This window comes from Anabrus simplex, chromosome 2, assembly GCF_040414725.1.
Source record: "Anabrus simplex isolate iqAnaSimp1 chromosome 2, ASM4041472v1, whole genome shotgun sequence".
NCBI lineage: Eukaryota > Metazoa > Arthropoda > Insecta > Orthoptera > Tettigoniidae > Anabrus > Anabrus simplex.
This window is the reverse complement of record NC_090266.1, coordinates 644,328,616-644,351,082: the sequence shown is the minus strand read 5'-3', so window position 1 is coordinate 644,351,082 and position 22,467 is coordinate 644,328,616. Positions and strand designations below refer to the sequence as shown.

The window sequence follows — 22,467 nt, the reverse complement described above, 5'->3', positions numbered from 1 at the left end:
GGGCTCAAGAAGTCACTCTGGAGGTTTGACAATATGGTACGAATCAGACCATCAGTTGCTTCAAACGGACAGTAAAGTTTGGGTGTGGAGCAGTCTCCATGAGGCCAGTTGTTAACAAGGCATCATAGTGGGTAATACTGGTTCTGTACCAGTGTGTTCATGTGACATGGATTAGGTTTGTTAGTTTTTCAAAATATATCAAGGACTGATAACTACAACTTCAATGTTTCTATGTCCTTCATAACTTTATGTATCTCACAATAAAGAGATATTTCACCAGGATAATGCACTGCATAATTAGGCTCAAGTTGTCTGGAATAATTTTGAGAAAAATTCTGACATTCCAATGATTGATCTGGCCACCATATTTGCTTGGCATGAACCCGAACAAGTATTTATGGAACAACATGGAAGTTCATTTGCACCAAACATCCTGTACCTACAAATAACCTGACAGTTATTCAAGACAGCTGAGAACAGTATGTACAACATGAGGTCCGCTTATAGAAATGATATCATGTCAGGTTGCCTGCTAGAGTGGGTCCTTCATAGTACTATATACCTATACTTTTGATCATCTGTTACGGGATCTGCATGAGAACGAAGAAAACGTGTGTGTTCTGTGATGTAAGATATCTGCAGGAAAATCATAAAATCAGACGAGAACTCTTTGCAATGCGAAATATGCGAAAGATGGCAGCACTTCAAATGCAGCGGAATTACAAGGGGAGAATTCGATATTCTCAAAAGGAGGAACTGTAAACTCACTTGGCTATGTTCCAGATGCAGAGCAAAAAGGTTGAAGTGTTCAGATGTGGAAGATCATCTGCTGGAAAAGCTTAAGGCATTTACAGAGACAGTTTTAAGCAAAATTAAAAACAAGGTGATGGCCCTACTAAGGGAGGAGATAAAATCAACACTATGCAAAGAATTTTCAATCTATGTTAAGCGCCCGAATAAGAAGAAGGCTCCCAGTCCCCCAATTGGTCCTAACGGTCCTAAAACCAGAAACAGTTATCTTGGGGAAACCCAAGGGGCAGAAAAAAACTCTCACATGAAAACTGATGCCTCCGTGGTATTGCAGCAAGTTCGAAACAGAACACTCAAGGAGAAAGACAGGGTTTTAGTACAGAAGGGTAAAGAACATGTAGAGACAGACTCTCAGATGACAAATACAAACACAGAACCTATGACTGTAGATATACCAATCATTAGTCAACATGAAGTGGATACTTTTGGGGAAGAAGGAGAGTGGGAAGTACAGGAAAGGATAAGGAGGAAGTCCAAGGGAGTGCACACTATAACGGGGTCCAAAGTACTTGCAAATAGCAAATTCCGAGCTGGATATAGGAAGGCATGGCTTTATGTAGGCCGCATACATCGATCCGTCAATAAAGATACTTTGGTTGAACATCTAAAGGAAAATGGAATTGAAGAGAAGATAGAATGTGAAGAGCTGACCACAGCGGGCGAGAATAAAGTGTTCAAAGTGGGTGTCCCTTTTGAAGCCAAAGGCATGGTGGAACATCCGCAATTTTGGCCGAGAGGAATCGTTTTCTGATGATATCTTTTTCAGAGATACTAGGATTCAAGGATCCGATCCTCAGGAGGAAACAATGACCGAGAATATCAGAACAATGACATGGAATATAGAAGGTGCAGTGAATGCTCTAAGCATGTCCCCAATTGATGAACTCAAAGACTCTGACATTGTAATCCTAACAGAGACGTTTCTCACGAAGGACTGGAATTTTGAAGGTTTCTACAACACCCATGTTCTAGCTCTGCAGGGACTAAAAGGTAGGCCATCCAGTGGAATCACCAGCCTGCTGAAGCCAAGATTTCACATGTTCACTGTGGAATACAAGACACCTGAGATGATAGTGGTTAAAACAAGTTTGTGTTGGATCATGTGTGTGCATTTCCATCCGTGGTATAGAGATGAAGATATTATAGATATCATTAGCATTGGACTCAATAAGGTGGGACAACAGGAACTGGTTATACTCGCTGGAGACCTTAATTGCAGAGTCGATATTGACAACACTAAGTCAGAGGCAGTCCTTGGATTCCTTCAAGGAGAAGGTCTGAGCCTGATCAACTCTTACACAGAGAAGACATACATCTGTTACAACAGGAGTAGCATGATCGATTTAGTATTCTCAAATATGAAGAAAGCGACAAACGTAATGCAAAGAATACACACGAATGTCGTCAGAAAGCATCTGCCTGTAATGACAAACTCTACTGTACAGCAAAGCATTCCTACCACATCTCATACCATAAAACAGATCAGAGCACTGGATGTACAAACGATCGAGGAAACCACCTCTTTGATCACAGAAGCAATACAGCTCATACAGCATGGATATATAGACACCGCTCTACAGGAGCTAGAAGACATCATACTCAGCGCAATGATAGTAGTACCGGCATTTAAGAGGAAAGCCAAGCCCTGGTTCAACGCAGCCTGTTATCAGTCCAGGAAAACAATGATTCAATCACTGCACACAGCGTTAATGTCACCCTGTGAAGCCTCTCTGTGCGAATACTCCAGGAGAAGCATTACTTTGTCAATTTTATACATTTTTCATCTAAACAGTGTTATGTGGCTGAAGATGTTGATAATATACGAAACATGTACCACTTTTGACCATTAAAAATTGCCTTAAGCAATCATTGTATCGACTAGGTGGAAAATAAATACTTAATTGTGAATCCAACCTTCCCGAGAGACATTCCAATGGAGATCTGGCACGACTATTTCAGCAAAGTGTTACAGTCTAAAGACACTAGACCTTGCAATGCTACTGTTGGCCAAGGAAATGTGAGAAGCACTGAGTCATTCACTCAAGAAGAGATAGTAGAAGTAATTGCAACACTGAAACTCAATAAAGCCTGTGGACATGATTTGATTTTCAGTGAGTACCTGCAGAGTTCAGCTCAAATATTAGCAAAGGCATGGACTGTGCCGTTTAATGAATGTCTCAAGCTGGGGAGAATTCCAGACAATTGGAGGATTTCGAGGGTTAAAACACTGTATAAAGGTAGAGGGGACCCGAGTAATCCTGATTCCTACAGAGGTATAGCGCTAGAATGTACATTATATAAAGCCCTGGCGAAACTTCTGACCTTGAAACTGACAGCCATAGTGGACAAGTGTATCCCAGAAGAACAGTTTGGTTTTAGGACATGTCGATCGACAATCCAAGCAGTAGAATGTCTACAGAACGACATAAATGAGGCCCTTCGACAGCCAAAAGGGAAACTACACTTTATCTTTGTTGATTATACAACGGCATTCGACACTATCAACAGAACGAAGCTAATGATGAGTGCAACTCGTAGGAGAAGAGAACTCCTATACGATTCTGGTGAAAAATATACTTTCGAGGAACTATATTGAAGTGGACGACGCACTTATTACCTCTAACCTGATCGACCAGACGACGGGAGTCTTACAAGGGGACCCACTTAGCCCCCTCCTATTCAACATTGCTACATACGACGTGGTGCAGGCAACGAAGACAGAAGATGTAAAGGTATACCTGTACGCGGATGATACGGCCCTGGTTTCAACATCAATCACTTCGCTACAAAAAGCATTCGATCACCTAGTGGACTTTCCATTTCCTCATCATCCACTGAACCAGTAGGCATATAGACCTGCACTATTGTGGCGGGCACTGGTTTGGTGTCTATCTTGACGACAATAATTCTTTCACTATGCTGGTCATAGTAGCTTACCCGCTGCCCTATTTTCTTATTCATTATTAAACCAACTCCTGCATTTCCCCTGTTTGATTTGATTTTGTGTTGATAATTCGGTAGTCGCCTGACCAATCCTGTTCTTCCTGCCAACGTACTTCACTTATACCAACTACATCCAACTTCAGTCTGTCCATCTCCCTTTTCAGATTCTCTAACCTACCACAATGATTCAAACTTCTAACATTCCACACTCCGACTCGCAGAATGTCAGTATCCATCTTCCTGATGAGACTCTCATGTAGTCTCCACCCGGAGATCCAAATGGGGGACTAGAATACCTCCGGAATATTTTACCCGGGAGGAAGCCATCATCAGTACATCATTCATACAGAGAGAGCTGCATGTCCTCAGGAGTTAGTTTCGGCTGTAGTTTCCCACTGCTTTCAGCCACGTAGCAGTGTCAACGAGCTAAGCCATGTTGAGTATTATTACAAGGCCGTACCATCCACAGAATGTGCTATGAAGACTTGAGATAAAGACATTCCTCATCACTAAAGACCAGATTATATGCATTTGCATGTTGCATATGCATTTGCATATTTAGCCCCTTTTTCACCGGTTATTGCATATTTTAACTAAAAACTGGCGATGATGCATATTTAAGGGCTATACACTCAAGCCTCAGATTTTGCTTGTTTGCGGGACCCGGCAATTCCTAGATATTGCTCGCTCATGCGCATAAGTGCTCTTGGATCTGACTGGATATTTCTACCTTGTATCTAACTGGATATTTCCATTCTGGATCTGATTGGATATTTCCATAGGTTAGTGCTATATAGTTTAGTGTGATTTAGAATGCGTAACAAAATATAACAATAAACTGAGAGAATGTTAAAGAAATTGTTCAATTACTACAACATACTTCAATTAATACAACACTTTCAATAGAAATTATTAGTATTTTAGTCATTGATTTGTATTAAGCAATAATTTTATTCTATCTACTTTCAAATTTACCATGTCGAATTGGCATACCAGAAAATATATGGCGCTTATGCAATATCTAAAAGAAGCATTGAACAAAACCTAAGAAATGTGCAAAATCTAAAGCTGCAAAATCTGAGGCCGGAGTGTATTTACAATATTTTAGAAATCGAAAAGGGCGGGCTCAAGCTCTAACTCGTTTTAATGTTTTATAGTGACCACGACATATAACTGCGCAGAGTCAATGCGCCTGCCACCCGCGCACCCGCTTGATCCCCTCGTCTGCCATAGTGATGATTCATCACCGATGCAAATAAATTACACATGTTGTTTGTCGCACTTCTATTGTTTCAGTTTAGTTCTCTATTTATTTGTACAAAGTTCAAAGCATAGTGTGTAACATGCAGTGCATCATGCCACCCGAAAAAAGAAATGCCGTTTCGTGGATAGCTGACCGTCCTGGAACATTTACTTATGACGGAAATAAGTTATACTGTTGAATTTGTGAAAAAAACGTTTCGTGCAAAAAAATGTTTCAAATAGACCAGCATGTCAAGACAAGTCTTCATCTCACAGGAATGCAAAAGAAAGGCCCACAACAATAACTTTTAACAGTGGCAAGTAACAGTAGCAGTGATTTAACCTCCAGAGGAAACAACAAAAATCGCTTTAACATGGATCTATGTGAAGCATTTATTGCAAGTAATATTCCTCTTCACAAACCTACAAAACCTATCCTCAAAGGTTTTCTGCGCAAATATTGCTTAAATCAAAATATACTAGATGAATCAACATTGCGTAAAAATGACATGCTGACAATTTATCTACATGTTTTGGAGGAAATACGCAATGAACTCAAGAATAACATCATTTGAATTTAAGCTGATGAAACTACTGACAATTGTGGCCGTTACATTGCTAATTTAATTGTTGGTGCATTAAAAAAAGAGCCTTCTTCTTCCTATTTGGTGGCCTGCAAAGAATTTTGAAATGTACATCATTCTATGATCACCAGATTTGTGAATGAGGCCATTAAAAAGATATTTCCAGAATCTTCCGCAGATGAAAGAATGTTGGTGTTTCTTTCAGATGCTGCTCCCTACATGATCAAAGCAGGAAAAGCCCTCCAAGTATTTTTCACGAATATGATTCATGTGAAGTGCTTCGCTCACGAAGTACATCGCCTCGCTGTAGATGTACAATCCATGTTTGAGAATGTAAACAAACTGATTTTTCATCAACAAAGAAAGTGTTTTTAAGGCACCTGCTCGCATCAAGGCCAACAAAGAAAAACTACAAAATGTGCCTTTACCTCCTGAACCAGTGGTAATTCGCTGGGTTACCTGGGTCGAAGCTGTGTTGTTTTACAATGAACATTTTGAAGCAATCAAAGGTGCAGTAAATGACTTTGATAGTGTAGAGGCTGTGGCAGTTTGTCAGTGCAAAGAAGCATTTAATGATTCAAGCATTCAGAAAAACATTGCAGTCATTAGCAGTCATTTTTCTCATATACCTGCGAGTATTAAAAAGCTCGAAACTCAAGGTTTAGCGTTGACTGAATCTATTGAGGTAATGAATAAAATTTGTCTAGCGAACTCCTCCTTACCGGAGGTATTCCTGAGGAAACTTAACGAAAAGTTTGCAAACATTTTGAACGATAACCCAGGCTATGAACCTTTGTGTCAAATTAATAGTTTTTTTAATGGGGCAGATGAACGTTTGCCAGAAACAATAAGTGCCAATATAGTACCCAAATTCAAATACTGTCCAGTTACCTCAGTTGACATCAAAGGGTCCTTTTCCGCTTATAAAAATGTTTTAAGCGATCGATGACACAATCTTACTACTGAAGATTTGGAACAGTACCTGACTGTTTCTGTTTACCATAGTAGCAAAATGTAAAATAATTTGTAAACTATACTTCCGTCTGAATAAAAATTTCTGATTGTATTTTCTTTTTGAAATAATATAAGTTATATTATCAAAGTAATCATTACTTTTTTTTTTAATTATTTGACGTTGCATATTTTCGTACTTTTCATGCATATTTCAAGCTTTTTATGTTGCATATAATCCAGTTTTTACTCATCACTATGGAAAAAAGGCCGGACACTAAAACTTAGGCTGCTACAAGTTCAAGGAACACTGGCTGTAGGATGACATCAGTTCCTACCTCCAAATTCGTATGCTAAATGAAGGAAATCGTGTAAGGGGAGCTCTTTTCATTCGAAATTTAATGTATACAGTTGTACATTGCAATAAAATAAGCGACTCTTGAGTACTCCATTTATTGTGACATAAATTTGCGTTGTAGAAGTTAGCATCACAAAATGTGTGATGGAAGTGTAACCCTAGCTGTGAGGTAGGTATGGGTGGAAGGCCAGACAATGTATCCTAGCAATTGTGTCTTACGGCTGGTGGTCATTTGAAATTAGCAGCTCTTGAAAGAAATGAATAATGAGGTCAGTCACTTTTGTAAATGTTGTTATAATCCATTTGTTTTGGTCATCTTACTATACCAACTAATGTTTTGATTTAAGCATAGCAATATCCTGTACAAGTCCTTGTACCATCCCGAGTTGATGGAAACAATGTAATTCGTAAAACACGTGATGTAGCTCACATCATACATTCCGTGTCTAAACTTCCATCCCTACTCATCACACACATCATTTATAAAACATCAACAGCCTTACCAACTGAATTTTGTCCCAGTATGGAGCACAGAAAAGATATTGAGAATGTGATGGCACAGGCTTGAACGAAGTCAGCAGAATGTCCAAAAATTTTTCTTTAATGAATCGGTGTAGCTGCTTCAAATCATGACAGGGGAAGTGGTGTTGAAGAAGTGAGAGAGGAAACAACATAGTTGAATCTGATTCAGAGATGTTGGCTTGAAGTTCAGACACTGCAGACGGTTCTGCTGGTGTGCTGTTATCTACTTCAGTGCTGGCAGGTACTTCATTTAATGGAGTGGCCATAGTTGTAGTGGTGGCACTAATGTCAGATGTTGAAGAAGTGGTCACAGCTGACATACTGTTCACCGGTACTGCATCACAGGATGTATTCATTCCATGTGTTGGACTATTAGCCAGGCTGCGTTGTTTCAACTCGTCTACTTTCATCTTGATACAGAAGTCTTTTAGATGACCACAAACAGTCTGCAATGTGAAACACAGAATAACTCAATAAATCAAGATGATTAATTCTTTATTGCAGATCACAGCGTCGACTCACTCACCTTTAAATACTCAGTGATATTTATATCAATGATTTTGTCCTCACACTCATCCATAGCAGCTTGAACATCAGCTGCATGCATATCATATATTAAATGAAGTGATCTGAAGAGTGTATATACAAAACATTTGCAGTATGCTAAGCTGAGGACCTTACAGTGCTGTTCAAGGCTCACTTTCTCTGTAAAAAGATCAAAGTCAAATTTAAATGACAGAAAGAGAATTTTTTAAATGTCAACATAGAAAACCAAGATACATAAATAGAAATAAAATGGAGATGAAATGTGAATGAAAGAATGAAATAATCCATCAAACAATGTTAAAATAAAAATATACTGTGAAGAACAAATTGTCTATTCTTTGAAATGTATTAAGTTCTTTCAATCTCTGCACATCCAAAATAATTAGTAGATTTAGACTGATTAGTTATAATTAGAGGCACCTGTTTTTCACAAAGCATAAAATTGCCAAAAATTTTGTGAAATTTTATAAATTTGACTTCCTTTAAGCACCATCGGGAAGTTACTGATGAAATTATGTGGAATCACTCTTTAATCTAAGAAGCATAATGAAAGGTGATTTAGAAACTGATGAAGTCTCTCATCTAATAAAGCAAATTTCCATCCTATGAGAACTTTTACTGTCAGAATATCTTGAACCACACACAATATTTAGGGACCTAGATTGTAGTTGATGTAGAGCAGGTTGCCATTCTTCTTTCTGTGAAATCAAAATATGGGCAGTTTATGGAAGGAGCAGAGAAGGCTTTATGGATCCCATTCAGTAATGTTGATCAGAGTTATTGCCTATAGTGCGTGTCTATGCTTTGGACCATATCTGAGTTAGCCCAGATAAGTGCAACCTTCAATTGTAGCCCTTCCTACGCATCTGTGGTTTATTTTTGTCACAAATATGTGCGAGAGATGCAGGTAGTACCTTTATGAATGCTTCGCTTCTACTCACCAGAAACCACATGGCTTTGAAGATTTCTCCTTCCAATGCATTTTTTAATTCCATTTCTGAACGAAGGCTAGTGTTGGCCGAGCTAGCTGCGTAGTTGGTTTGTGATTGCACAAGCATGTGTATAATCATGTTCTGAAGTGTAACTATGGTGTTTAGGGACAATGTAAGTGTTGATGAAATTGCAAATATCCTGTTCAATGAAGACTCAGGTGATGGCTAAACTATGTCTAAAGATAGAAACAGAAAAAAGTAATGAGATGTCATTTTTAAATCTATTTCTCACAGCTGAATTTCTCGAATACCTGTGCGAGCAAACAAATCTGTAAGCCAATCAGGTAATCAGTGCTGTGCCACATCCCTTCTCTAAACACTCTCTTACAAAAACCTGGAGTCTGGTGACGGTTTCAGAAATAAGACAATTCCTGGGTTTGATGCTCACCACCGGCATCATTAGTAAACCACTCTCGGAATGTACTGGACAGAAGATCTAATTTTCTCCAGTCTTATTTTCTCAAAGGGGCTGCCTACCCGAGGCGGTAAAGGCGTGCTCGGTTCGCCCGGAAGGACGTGGGTTCGAATCCCCGTCAGGAAGTCGTAAAATTTAAGAAACGAGATTTCCACTTCCGGAGGTGCATATGGTCCTGGGGTTCACTCATCCTACACCAAAAATGAGTACCAGGTTAATTCCTGGGGGCAAAGGCGGCCGGGCGTAGAGCTAACCACTCTACCCCATCACGTGCCGCGGATAACAATGGTGGAAGCCTTTACCCTCCACTCCTCCAAGGGCCTTCATGGCCTGTACGGAGGTGTCTTTGTCTTTTTTATTTTCTCAAAAACCATGTGTTGAAATCTTTTCAAAAGTATCCTGTCATATCTCTACTTTAGTGATGGCAGCAAATACGAGCACAGCACTGAGAGATTATATTAAATAAGACCCATTTTACAGAAACGTTGTGACAGATTTACAGAGCTTTATACCCTCAAACAGAAAATTGCTCTGGATGAGGGAATGCTAGCCTGGAGAAGGTCACCTAAGATTCCACTTATAAAACCCCAGTAAAATAATAAAATATGGGATTGTAGTGAGGATGGTTTGTGAGTCTAACATGGGATATACCTGTAAATTCATGATATACAACCTGTGACAATAAAGTTCGGTGAATAGTCCTGTCCTATCAACATAGACGAACAATGCATGACAGTGACCTTACTATCCTTCGAAATAGTTCCCTCCCATAACTATGCACTGCTGAGATTGGTGATACATGTCCTGCAAACTTTGCAAGAAGGCTTCCTTTGGGATGGTGTTGAAATGCCTCATCACATTTCACTGGATGTCAAGAATATCGTTAAATCTCTTTCCTTTCAAAGCGAGTTTGAGTCGTGGGAATTGGAAGAAGTCTGGAGGATTGAGATCTGGCAAGTATGGAGGATGTTCAAGTGGAACCAACCCCTTTTTTGCCATGAACTGTTTGACGATATTAGCTATGTGTGGGCAAGCGTTATCATGGGCAAAAAGTCATGTACCTTGTTGTGCGTACTGGGGTCGTACCCTGCATAAACGTTTCATGAAATGGGTCAAAATTTTAATGTACCGTTTTGAGCATCGTTTTGATGCGTGACTTTTCGGCTCTGACCTTTTTCCGACGAGGGGATCCCGGAGAACGCCATTCCATCTTTGCCGTTTCGTTTCAGGGTCATACCTGAGACACCAGGTTTCATCGTCAGTGACAATACAGTTCAAGAAATTTGGTGTCGCATCTGTTGTTTCGACAAAATCCTGTGAAGCCTCTAAGTGTGCCTGCTTCTGATCGTCAGTCAAGTGATGTGGCACAAGACAAGAACACAGTTTTCCTCTTCCCTAACTTCTGGGTAACGATTTGTTGCACGGATTCACGGTTATTCTGCAGTTCACCCGCTATCATGCGCACAGTTAATCACTGACCATTCGTGATTAATGTCCTCACCTTCTCAGTGTTTTCGTCACTGACGGCGGTCGCCGGTCTTCTGCTATGGGGGTTGTCAGAAAAACTTTCCCGGCCTCCTCGAAAATGGGCGAACCACTCGTACACACACTTGAAGGACAGTGCTTGATCTTCATAAACACGTACCAGCATCGCATGCATTTCTTTCGGTGTCTTGCCAAGCTTAAAACAAAACTGTACATTGATCTTTTGGTCATTCATGTTCTTGTTCGCCGTTCAGAACCAATGCACTAAACATGCACTGTGTCAAACGGGTCTTATACGGCACACACACGATGCTCAACAGAACAACGTTTGGAGCAGGTGGTAAAAAACTGCTGCTACGCAGGTGCAGCGTTGTGTATCACCAGTGTTGCCGGACTGACCGTTCTGACTTCATTCACCGAACTTTATTGTCACAAGTTGTATATATTGAGGTAGGGATCCCAGGCATTCCATTTTACCTGGGATAGTCTCACTTCTAGGAGTTTTGTCCTAGGGTTGCAACGAAGTCTAACTGAGGCACAAAATATCCCATTTATCACTAAACGAGCTGAAATATGAAATGTGTATTTTTCATTTTACCCCTCTCCTGGCTGTGTCCAGTTTTGCATACCTTGTGCACTTAAGGAAGGAAACTTTGAATAGTAATAAGAATATTCAAAGTTGTTTTCCTTCTCTTTGAATCTGTCTGGCTCAAATGCTCCCACTGAGGTAATATTCTCACAGATAGAAAATAAAATTGAGCTGAGAAGCTCAGACGGTACAGTGAGCCCAAGTTGGCAGATCCCTGGAAATGTACGTGGTTTCTGTCTAGTACTATACATTTTTTTATTGATTTCCATTCATTTTCAATAGAATGCAGCATTCAGTATATTGCTTTGAACTTATTCTTAACAGATCAAAGTCCAGAATGAAAACAAACACAGTTAAAGCAGTATTATAAGAGAAAACCAACTTCCATCATCAAATCATATGAACAATTAAGTGCAAAGCTAAATGAAGGTAAACATGTTGTGAAGCAAATTCATTCTTCAGACAAGTGTATACAGTAATGGATGATTAATGAAACCTTATTAAATAAGTAATAATAAATAATTTTGTGTGGCTATTTCTAGCCCTCCAATAAATAATACTGTTATAATAAAAGGTTGGAAAAAGTACTAGTTATTTTCAAAGTACTGGTATTATAGACCTTGCACAGTTTTTAAGGAACAATTATTTTCCCCTTTGGTATAAGAATAAAAAAAAATTTGGCACTAAAATCAAAAGATATCCTCAGATTACCCTTTGAAAATCTGACCACCCTATGGAAGATGAAACAACAGAAAGAGACAAGGACAAGGACAAGGACAAGGAAAATCTCCTCATCTTCATATACTGCCACCTTCAAATTAACAGGATCTCTCTCCACCAGCCTCATTAATTCCACATCTATCTCTTTTCAACCCTCAGAGTGATCTTCAGTCTAGATGTAGGAAGTGTAGGATAAGAAGAAAGCTGAATAAATAAAAGAAAAGGAATGAGACATAAGATAAAGATGAATGCAAGTGGTAAAAGACTAGGAACACAGAACAAACACAGAAGGAGAAAAAGATCCAACAGGTCAATATAAGTAATGGAAAGGAACACTTGGTTGTTATAAGACAACAATTAGCATTAGAGAAAGAGAATAAACAAATGTATGAGTGTAAATCAACAGTAAAAGGCAAGGCAAAGTGAGAATTGGGAGAAGCATTTTTTTTAAAATAGGGCAAGGATAAACTCCACATCTTCAAGTCATGCGGTGTGAACATCTTATCAATCTCAGTTCAGAGTCAAAAAGCTTATTTTTACTTCCCAGTTCATCTATCCAACTACACTCCATCTACAATCACTGAGGAGGTTGTACCCTCATCCCATGCTGACCTATCATTGTGCTTATCCTTAGTACATCTTCCTATTTCCATTCTTAGTTTGCTATCTTTGAGAATAGAACTAAGTGAATCAAAATATCATCATAGCTGACACTGTGTAACAAAACAAATAGGCACATTTTAAGGCTAGGTTCATACATCAATACAGTACAGAAGAACCCTGGTAGTTCGAGGTTCCATGCAATTCGAGTCCATCTTATAAAAATGAAACTTTTACAAAATAGGATTAAACCTCATATACATTTCACACAGTATGCCTTTTGTTTACAATGTATATACATAAAAAACTCTGCCCCTATACACTACTAACGACTGACAGGTACCTTTAATGTAATTTTTCAGGAGTCCGCATGCTATTTCTTAGTTTGTCCCTTCACTAATTGCGATTGTCATCTGTCAGATTTATGACATCCTGTCAGAAAAAAAACATGCACCCAGCAACAGCTGTCACTAAAAATAAATCAGTGGCAGACTGACCATAAATGCAAAGAGTAGAGTATGGACCTGTACATTACTCTTAACCTCGACTAATGTTTCAATAGTTAAAATGGATCAGTGAACTTGCTGAAGATGTGGCAACAAAGAAGTGCCCAAAGAGACTATAGCAGCGATGACCCACAATGAAGGTTTGGCCTTGCATTATGGACAGCAGCAAGAGGAAGCTACACCAAACAAAACTATGCTTTGTAGAAGATGGCTTGACACTGTTGCTAAAAAGTGAGGCTCTATTTTAAAACAAAAGACTCAGAACAATTTCTTTAAAATGTAAATTCATGTTTCTTTTAAACTTGGTAATATTATCCCATATCTAACACCAGTATGTACTGTATTGTTTAACCATGCTTGTATTTCAATATTTTTTCACAAATTTCCTTTTGATTTGTTCTTTTTTTTTTTTTTTTTTTTTCGTGTAACCAGAGTTTAAAAAAAATTCAAGATAGCATCAGCCCCAATTAGCTTCAATTTCTATATAATAAAACAAAAACATTTTCTGCATCCTTTTATTTACAACAGGCTATTCTAGGCATGCTCAAATTGTACTGGAGAAGCTGCCAAATTCAGTATGGATCTTTTCTGAATGTTGCTCACCATCGGACACACATTGTTACAGCCAAAATACAGAGCATACTGCAATGTTAAATAGCGTGCTTTACTAGTTCAATATGGAAGCTCTAAGAGGCTGATTGTCTTTGCCTTAAAACAATACCCCATTTGTCTTCCTCTACAGGTACATAGCTCTTGGATCCATACAACAAGAATAGGTGATATTGATTGGAAGGGAACATTCATTTCTGAAAGTGACCACTAAATAGACTATGTTTCTCAACTACAACAAATATGAAAATATTAATTCTATGCTGAAATTTTCATCACTATGCTCATCTAGCTAAGAAGTTTCACATGAGGTGAACAACTTCAGTAAAACACCAATGATTTATGTACTACTGTATTATATTGCACTCATTATTGGTGGACATCTAAAAAATAATTACCATTAGCAAAAAATTCATGGAATAGATTTTTGTAAATATCCCGATATGCAACAACTTGCAAGAAAAATACACTGGCCAATACCATCTTAAGATGCAAATATCAAACAAGTTCAAAACGTTAGCTAATAAGATATTAACACACTCACGTTCTGTGGTATCTGAGTCATCTGACTTAGGCTCTGGACTCAGGTGTTTAGAAGCTGGAAGTGTTTCTCGTTCAGTGTCTCCAGGTTTCTTCAAATTTGTTCTCTGTTCTATGTCCTTCTTGCACTTTTGTTCCATTAATACATTCTCCAGTTTATATCTACGATCCTCATATAAATCTTTGCACACTCTCATACCAAGATCCCTATAAACTAAGGCTTCCATTAACATTGATAATGGACAATCATATACATATACTGGAAATGTTATTGAACCACGGTTTGGAATGTACCCAGCTTTACTGTTTACATGAGAACTTGAAGAGGATTCCTGTGGTCCAGGAGAAGGTTTATCACTAGAAAATTTACAAGGAGAAGATTTGGTTGAGCAAGACTTCTTTGGAGAACTTTTAACTGAAGACTTTCGCAGTTCATCTTCACGCCTATTTTTGCCCGTTAACATGATATCACTCTTTGAATCTCGCAATAGCAGAGATGGGCTAATGAAAGGTCGTTTTATCTTTGTTTTGGAGTCCATTGAACCAGCACGAATTCTATCAAGGCTCTGACCAGACATGTCACAAAGAACTGAACGTTTTGTAACAGTACCCCACGAACTGGCTCTAACGCGGAAAGGAGCATCAAATAAAAATTCTCTTTGAGGAACTGGGAGGGGTGATCCAGCTCCAGAGTTCAGCTGACTAGAATAAGTAGTTTGATTGAGGACATGAGCTGTATCACAGGAGGAGCTTCTTGAGAGGCAGGGCACATTAACACTGGAAGCTGGAGTGAGACACACACTATTATCCCCACTCACTTGAGGTATTTCACTCCCCTGATTAAGTTTGTCAACACTGAAACATGGTTCTGGTGGTAGATTACTCAAATTACTATCTTCTTCCAAGTCAGGAGGCAGACATGACTGAATTGGAGATACAAGTTTCACTGCACGTGGGTTCTGACCAGTCAGAGTTTCCCTGGTCAACATAAGGAGCTTCAGTTCAGCAAAACTAGCAGGGACAAAAGTCAACATGATGTGCGTCACACTGATGCCCTTCAAGAAACATCGCCATTTAGGTACAGCAGGCAGGGTAAAAGGACGACTTTCACGCACAGTATCAGATAAAGTTAAGTTGTCAGCATAAGGCCGCTGCTGTCCTCCTCCCACTGCAAAATAAATTAAAAGAATTCATTACTTATCTTATAAAAAGAGAAAATAAAACATGATAATATATTAGTATGCCACAGAAAAACATCTATAGAAAACCAAAGAGGCACACAATGTGTGAGTGAGAACAGGAGAGATATAGAAAAACACAGTAGTACTTCTTACTTTAAAACATGAACTGACTCAAAATGTTCATCTAAAGACCACCAACTATGGAATCATTGTGTAAAAGGTGCAAAGTAAGTCAACTATTTTGCTGCAGCATTTCTAGTAACGAGAATTCTTAAATACTTAATTAAATCAATAAATTTAAAATTATCAAAAAGTGGTCTTCAACACTGGTGGAAAAAAATAAATCCAAACACCAAGAAGGGGTTGTGCTAGATTAACGAACGGTGGTAGGAGTGTTTATACATCTGAAAGATGATGCTAATTCCAATTTCCCGCAAGTCGCATTAGTGTGGTGCTAGTAGCGGCCCCATGACATTGCATATCAGGTTTGCTTTAAATACAGGCTGTACTGTGCGAGAGCATTAGTCACCTGTGAGACTGGACGGAGTGACAGTGAGTGGGTCAAGAATCCCTTTACGACGACGAAAAAGCCAGTATCAACAGCTCATTGTGGTTGAATGAGGCCGAATAATAGGGCTACGTGAAGGTGGATTTTCCTTCCACGCTTTTGCAGAATAACTTCGCAGGAATGTCTCCACTGTGCATGCGTGCTGGCAGCAGTGGTCACGAGAAGGTACGCTCACAAGAAGACCGGGCTCTGGACGTCCCCGTGGCACCAACAAGAGGGAAAACCACCATATTCGGCGTATGGCTGTGGCGCAGTGGACTGTGTCTGCGACTTGTTGGAGGATGGAGTGGAAGTCCATTGTGTTTTCTGACGAAAGTCGATTCTGCCGTGGTGCCAGTGATGGCCAAGTGTTGGTTAGAAGGACGCCAGGTGAGCGCCTGCATTCCTCCTGTCTGCGGCGTCGACACACTGGACGTACACCGGGGGTTTTGGTCTGGACAGCAATTTCCTATGACAGCAGGAGCACTCTCGTGGTTATTCCACGCACCCTGACTGTAGATGTGTACGTCCATCTGGTGATTAGCCTTGTTGTGCTGCCATTCTTGAACAGCATACCTGAGGGTTTTTTACAACAGGATAATGCACGCCCACAGGCCACTGTTGTAAACCAACGTATTCTACAGAGTACTGACATGTTGCCTTGGCCTGCTCGATTCCCTGATCTGTCCCCAATCCAGCACAAACGAGACATCATTGGACGACGACTCCAGCATCATCCACAACTAGCATTAACCGTTCCTGTACTGACCGACCAAGTGGAAAAGGCATACAACTCCGTCCCACAAGCTGACATCCGGCACCTGTATGCATGCACGTTTGCATGACTACATTCAACAGTCAGGTGATTACACTGGTTATTAATGAACCAGCATGGTACATCTGTGATGGCTTTTCTCGTGTGGATATTAACCTGTAGTCATGTACTTTTAATCAATTAAATTTGTTACCTTGACAAATTTATTGCCAAAATTTCCTTATTTCATGGTGTTTGGATATTTTTTTCTGTCAGTATATGTATTTTATGTTGCAGCATACAACTTAAAACTTCAGAAATCTTTTGCCCTTGTAGTCCTTGGTTCAATAAAACTTCCTTACTCGACCTGTTGATTGTCATCGCAATTATTTTCTACTGAACTATCGCTTGACACATCAACGATATCACCACTACTTCCATTGTACAGATTTGCAGGCAATTCTGAACCCAAATCTGATATTAAAAGCCAACAGATATCTTTACTCTCATTACTAATGTTATTCCACATGTTCATGGCTGCTCATTAGTGCGGTACTGCAGAGGGGAATACTGGCGGCTGATAAATAAATGTAGGCCTGACTCTCATGGCTTTTACTTCAACAATATTTTCAGTGCATGCCCAAAGATGCATAAACATGTATGCTTTATTAACTGCTGATCTGCTAACAACACTGGTTTGAGAAGTAACAGGAAAAGGTCAATCGCAGCAAGAGAATTAATAAAAAATGTTAGTGCCCAAAATTACTTACAAAATCATAACTATTAAGGTCTATACAGTTTAGGAAACTAGCCAGATAAAATGTAGCAATACAATGTGAGGCTGCTGGGCTGAGTAGCTCAGAAGGCATTGTAATACCAGTTAACTCTAGGTGGACAATCTACATATACAGGGAGCTAAGTTCCATCAGTCACACGGTACAACAGTGCCCATCTTATTTCATTAAACAATGAGAATAACAGCACATGTTAACGATATGATGATAGTGAACTTTTACAAACCTCCAACAACCCCTCGGCTCAGTGATAAATTTAGGGGTGGTCTGAGGGTGATTCCCCGCCCCCCTGAAAATGAAAAATTTCCACCAGGGATTTCAGTTTCAGTATAATACAAATTGATACAGATAATATTTACCTACATTATCATAATTATCTTTCAATTAGCAAGAACTATGAACCACTTTTCAATCTCTTGCGCATTAATGGATTTCTAACACGAATCTCCAGTGCTTTTCACAAGCTGTTTCTCTAATAGAAATGCAGAAAATTGAGTTAAAAGTAAACAACATTCAAATGAATGATTAAATGGATTATTGGGCTTTGAGATATCAGTCTGTATGTTTTGTTCAACCTCAATTCTTGCAATTAACTCGAAAATCATAAAATCCGCTGACAATGAATTTATTTTTAAATAAATTTCTTATAATGTGCAATCAAGAGACTCACCATTGGTTTTAATTTCCCCATGATTGGCATTCCAGATGGTGTTCCTCCATCGGGCGCGGTGTGCAAGTCTGTTGGTCTGTGCTCAGTTCCCTACGAATTATTGTGTTTTCATAATGAAGAAGTCAAAATTTCAAACTTTTTTTTTCTACCCGAAGAAACAATGTTTTGAAAATAATTCATTCAATTTAACAGTTATACAAGAAGGTGAAGGTGAAAAAAGTTCTTTGGCTGTTCTCCCACGTTGCTAAGAAAAAAAGGTTATTGTTGCTACCACAAGTGTATAAGAACAAAGCGTTCGTGAACATGAATTCAAATATCAGCATAAAATGGGAGCATTAAGCATGTTTTATTCATTTTTACTATTTGTTTTATGTTGCACCAACACAGATAGGTCTTATGGCGGCGATAGGATAGGAAAAGGCTAGGAGTGGGAAGGAAGTGGCTGTGTCCTTAATTAAGATACAGCCCCAGCATTTCCTTGGTGTGAAAATGGAAAACCACAGGAAACCATCTTCAATGCTGCTGACAGTGGGGTTCAAGCTCACAGCTGCGCACCTCTAACTGCATGGCCAACTCGCCCGGTGCATTAAGTACGAATGGCTATGAAATAGCATATGGCTTTTGGTGCTGGGAGTGTCTGAGGACAAGTTCGGCTCGCCAGGTGCAGGTCTTTTGATTGGACTTCCGTAGGAGACTTGCGCGTCATGATGAGGATGAAATGATGATGAAGACTACACATACTCAGACCCCGTGCCAGTGAAATTAACCAATAATGGTTAAAATTCCCGACCCTGCCAGGAATCAAACCCGGGACCCCTGTGACCAAAGGCCAGCATGCTAACCATTTAGCTATGGAGCCGGACACAAATGGCTGTATTTTTATCAGAATCCAGGTGGTGCATTTTGCAAATTCTGTGAGACTTATTTAAAAACTGATCTTGAAGCTATACAAAAAGTGGTGGTGTGCCTTGAAACGGTGTCTTTTATTAACATTTGGAAATCTATGGGAACTACAAGGAAATTAGAGAAGCACACACATTCTGAAAAGCATGCGAAAGCTGTGGCACTTGAAACGTGTAGGTTACAGGGATCGAATAATCCTGTCCATGCACAGTTAATTAAACAATGTGATGAAGAAAAAGCCTTCAATCGTTAAGCTTTCTCAACTTTAATCAAAAGTGTGTACTACCATTGCAATGAAAAAATCACACGTACAACAAAGTATGAACTGCTAATTAGGAAAATAGGACAAAAGTCCTTTTTTCTCCAGACTCCACACAAGTCGACGATTTACCATCCCCTCAAATAGCTTACACGAACAGTTAGTAAGACAAATAGGTCTATAACTTCCTGCATACTTAGGATTTTTGTCAGGCTTGAGGACAGGAATTACTATGCCCTCTCACCAGAGAGAAGGCAACTCACCCTCTATCCAGATTTGAAGCAGATATAACAGACTATCCTCACTAAGGTGTTTCAACATCTGGTTATGGACACTGTCTGGTCCGGCACACGTGTCCTTCAATGCGCCAAGGTGCTGCGGAGTTCCCACTCCGTAAAAGGCATGTTATAGTCCTCTGAAGCAGGAGTAGCGAAACTGAGGTGATGACGTTCTGCCTCTCACTTCAGTGTGAGGAAATCACGATGGTAATTCCTGGAGCCAGACATATCCGCGAAATGACTGGCTACATGATTAGCAATCGAGAGTGGTTCAGTGACAATACTGCCTGCAATGGAAATTCCCGGTACTGAAGATGATCCATGTATACACGAAATACGTCCAAGTTTAGTCCACACTTGAGATGGCGGTGTATGTGACGTCATAGACAACACATATCACTCCCACAAAGCTTTCTTACTCTGCCAAATAAGTAGGCTGCCTATGATAGCGTTTATGAGCACGATGACTTTCTTTTATAACTGCTGCTATTTCTTTGTTTCACCAAAGAACAAGTTTTCGGCGAGGAGTCCCTGAAAACGATGGAATGGACTCCTCAGCAGCAGCAAGAATAACTTGTGTTATGTAAACTATATCGCCGTCTACGTCTACGCTCCGCCTGATCACGTCGTTAAAGACAGCTAGTGATGTGAACTTTGGCAAATCAGCATGTTTAAAAATCCAACAAGGAGGAGCCTCGATAAATTTCTGTTTCAACAAGGTAAGAACAATGGGAAAATCAGCATCATCAGCCTATATCAATCTTAAAAATTAATGGATATGGAATCTTTCAAATCTTATAAACTATAGAGTAAAATGTTGGACAATGATTTCATAAAATATTATACTATAACGTCTAAAATAACGATATTGCACCAAAGTATGTTAAAAAACTGTGAATTAACCGTTTTTTAAGATTAAAACATGGTTAATCATGAATATTTGAGAGTTAGAAATAACTGACAGTGATTTTACTATCTTGGACTCATGCTATGGGAGTGGAACAAACATCCCCCTTTGATGTTTGTGCTTACACTCAAGGCCATCACAGTCTTAATGATATATAAGAAGAGGATCCATTTTGGTTTTAAACTCGTTATTTTAGACGTTACAGTATAATATTTTATGAAATCATTGTCCAACATTTTACTCTATAGTTTATAAGATTTGAAAGATTCCATATCCATTAATTTTTAAGATTGATATAGGCTGATGATGCCCGTACAAAAAGGGTGAAACATGTACCATTGACTTTTATGTATTATGTATAAATTTTAACCACATGAAATAGTGGATTATATTGTATTGTATTGAACAGGTGGACCTATAAATATTATAATAATATCCGAGATATACAAACCATTTAGTCGAGCAGCTCGCCTTCTTTCTCCCAATTCTTCCCAGCCCAAACTTTGCAACACTTTTGTAACGCTACTCTTTTGGCGGAAAACACCCAGAAAAAAAATCAAACTGCATTTCTTTGGATTTTTTCCAGTTCTTGAATCAGATAATCCTGGTGAGGGTCCTATACACTGGAACCATACTCTAGTTGGGGTCTTTCCAGAGACATATATGCCCTCTCCTTTACATCCCTACAAGTGCTAATTACCCTCATAACCATGTGCGGAGATCTGTACCCTTTACTTACAATCTCATTTATGTGATTACCCCAATGAAGATCTTTCCTTATATTAACACCTAGATACTTACAACAATAACCAAAAGGAACTTTCACCCCATCAACGCAACAATTAAAACTGAGAGGACTTTTCCTATTTGTGAAAGTCACAACCTGACTTTTAACCCTGTTTATCAACATACCATTGCCTGCTGTCCATCTCACAACATTACTGAGGTCATGTTGCAGTTGCTCACAATCTTTTAACTTATTTATTACTCTACGCAGTACAGAATAACATCATCTGCGAAAAGCCTTATCTCTGATTCCACTTGTTTACTCATATCATATATATATATATAAGAAAACATAAAGGTCCAATAATACTGCCTTGAAGAATTCCCCTCGTAATTATTACAGGGTCAGATAAAGCTTCACCTACTCTAATTCTCTGAGTTCTATTTTCTAGAAACAGAGCCACCCATTCAGTCACTATTTTGTCAAGTCCAATTGCACTCATTTTTGCCAGTAGTCTCCCATGATCTACCCTATCAAATGCTTTAGACAGGTCAATCGTGATACAGTCCATTTGACCTCCTGAATCCTACAAGTTGAGCTTCAGTGGAATAACCTTTCCTAAAACCGAACTGCCTTCTATCGAATCAGTTATTAATTTCGCAAACATGTCTAATATAATCAGAAAGAATGCCTTCCCAAAGCTTACATGCAACGCATGTCAAACTTACTGGCCTGTAATTTTCAGCTTTATGTCTATCACCCTTTCCTTTATACACAGTGGCTACTATAGCAACTCTCCATTCATTTGGTATAGCTGCTTAAACCAAACAATAATCAAATAAGTACTTCAGATATGCTACTATAACCCAGCCCATTGTCTTTAGTATATCCCCAGCAATCTTATCAATTCCAGCCGCTTTTCTAGTTTTCAACTTTTGTATCTTATTGCAAATGTCATTGTTATCTTATGTAAATTTTATTACTTCTTTAGCATTAGTCTCCTCTCCTATGTGGACAAAGAACAAGTTCTTCACA

The 22,467-nt window shown here is 39.1% G+C and overlaps 1 protein-coding gene across 1 annotated transcript in view; it reads right to left on the bottom strand.

Annotated features, from left to right (window-relative positions):
- The window catches only part of LOC136863623 (KICSTOR complex protein SZT2), an 874,751-nt gene that overhangs the window by 337,176 nt on the left and 515,108 nt on the right, over window positions 1-22,467 (bottom strand). The window contains 3 exon segments of the mRNA XM_068226020.1: window positions 7,392-7,856; window positions 7,937-8,115; window positions 14,417-15,580. Of these exon segments, the coding sequence (XP_068082121.1) occupies window positions 7,392-7,856; window positions 7,937-8,115; window positions 14,417-15,580 (1,808 nt within the window).